This window comes from Mus caroli, chromosome 8 (assembly GCF_900094665.2).
Source record: "Mus caroli chromosome 8, CAROLI_EIJ_v1.1, whole genome shotgun sequence".
NCBI classification, from domain to species: domain Eukaryota; kingdom Metazoa; phylum Chordata; class Mammalia; order Rodentia; family Muridae; genus Mus; species Mus caroli.
Genome location: NC_034577.1, coordinates 15,064,729 through 15,066,080, shown reverse-complemented (window position 1 = coordinate 15,066,080; position 1,352 = coordinate 15,064,729). Strand labels below are relative to the sequence as shown.

The window sequence follows — 1,352 nt, the reverse complement described above, 5'->3', positions numbered from 1 at the left end:
GGAAAGAAAGAAAGAAACAGTAGCAGGAAGAAAGCAATCTGACAAGAGATCAGCCCACATTGAAGCCCAGTCCAAGCTGAAGAGAACTGTATCGACAGTGAGGCTCCTATTGTAACCAATGTATTCATTTCCTCCCTAGGCTCTCACTTTCACCCGGGAGGAACCCAAGGCNGGAGTTGTCCTTCACAGCTGTCACTTCGGTCAGCGCCTAGAGGTCTTGCTAATCTAAAAGACCTCGGAAGTGCAAATGAAGCCAGTCCCAGCATCACCACCTCGGACTCAGTGCCCTACTTTGGCAGGCACTGAGATGGGCAGTAACAGCCGGCCCGGGGCGGGGGTGGGGCGGACCCGGGAACACACTCAGCCTCAGCAGGACGTTCCAGAAGGAACCCCGAAGTGAGAACCAGAAACTTCCCCCCGCGGCGGGAGGCCGTGAGCTGCGGCACGTGCTCGCCCGGCTGCAAGTGTTCGCCCGGGTTGCAAGCGCCGCCCCGNCAGCGGGGAGGGCTCGCGCGCAGCCCCGCGCGGCCGCGCCTCACCTGGACCCCGGTGTAGTTCTCGAAGAAGAAGAGCACCATGTTCTGGTAGACGCAGTAAAGCCGGTCGTCCACGCGCTGGTACAGGCGGGCGGGCATCAGCGCGGAGAGCACCCGCCACAGCGTCCAGGCCAGCAGGTAGGTGGGCGCCGAGCCCAGCAACAGGACGCTGGGGAGCAGGTAGCGCATTGAGTACGTGTGGAGCACCAGGGACAGCAGCATCCTCTCGGCTCGCCAGCCGCGACTCCGCCTGCGTTGCCCGCGCGGCCACCAGGACCTCAGCCACCGCCGGCCGCCCGCCAATCACCGCGCGGGGCCGGCCACGCCGCCGCCCTCCACCCTGGCTCCGCCCCCAGCATGGGCCGCGGGGGCCCGGGACCCGGCGGGGACAGTGACGGCCTCTGCTCGCCGCCTTGGAAAGGGCACGCCTCGGCTTGCCGGGCGCACTCGCCTCCGGGTGCTCACTTTGCTCCGCGCGACCCGTGCTTGTCAGCGGGGAGGCGGGGTGAGGCAACGCTCCCAGGTAATAAGGNGCCTCCTGATTGGNCGACTTATGGGTGTAACACGTGNTCTGATTGGTTCGGTCACTTGCCTTCGTCACGACGCATGCTCGACTGCGGATGCTGGCTGGGGACGNGCCCGGGAAGAAGTGAGGTGGTGGGTTTTGGCCTGTGCTGGCGTGNGAGAGCATCGTGGAGACACGAGGATGCTCCCTGCAAGACACCCGTGAGCCGACTAGGCCGTGGAGCACAGGAGGAGCTCGAAGCCGCAGGTTATGGACAACTGCAGCGTCTTCGCGTGCCGGAGGGCCACCCG

At 65.1% G+C, this 1,352-nt stretch overlaps 1 protein-coding gene across 1 annotated transcript in view; it reads right to left on the bottom strand.

Moving 5' to 3' along the window:
- Agpat5 (1-acylglycerol-3-phosphate O-acyltransferase 5) overlaps nucleotides 1–1,017 on the bottom strand; it is a 35,929-nt gene extending 34,912 nt beyond the window's left edge. Inside the window, exon 1 of the mRNA XM_021170198.2 lies at nucleotides 540–1,017. Coding sequence (XP_021025857.1) covers nucleotides 540–758 — 219 coding nt within the window. The 5' untranslated portion in view covers nucleotides 759–1,017. The remainder of the gene's footprint in view (nucleotides 1–539) is intronic.
- Nucleotides 1,018–1,352: the final 335 nt, after the last annotated feature.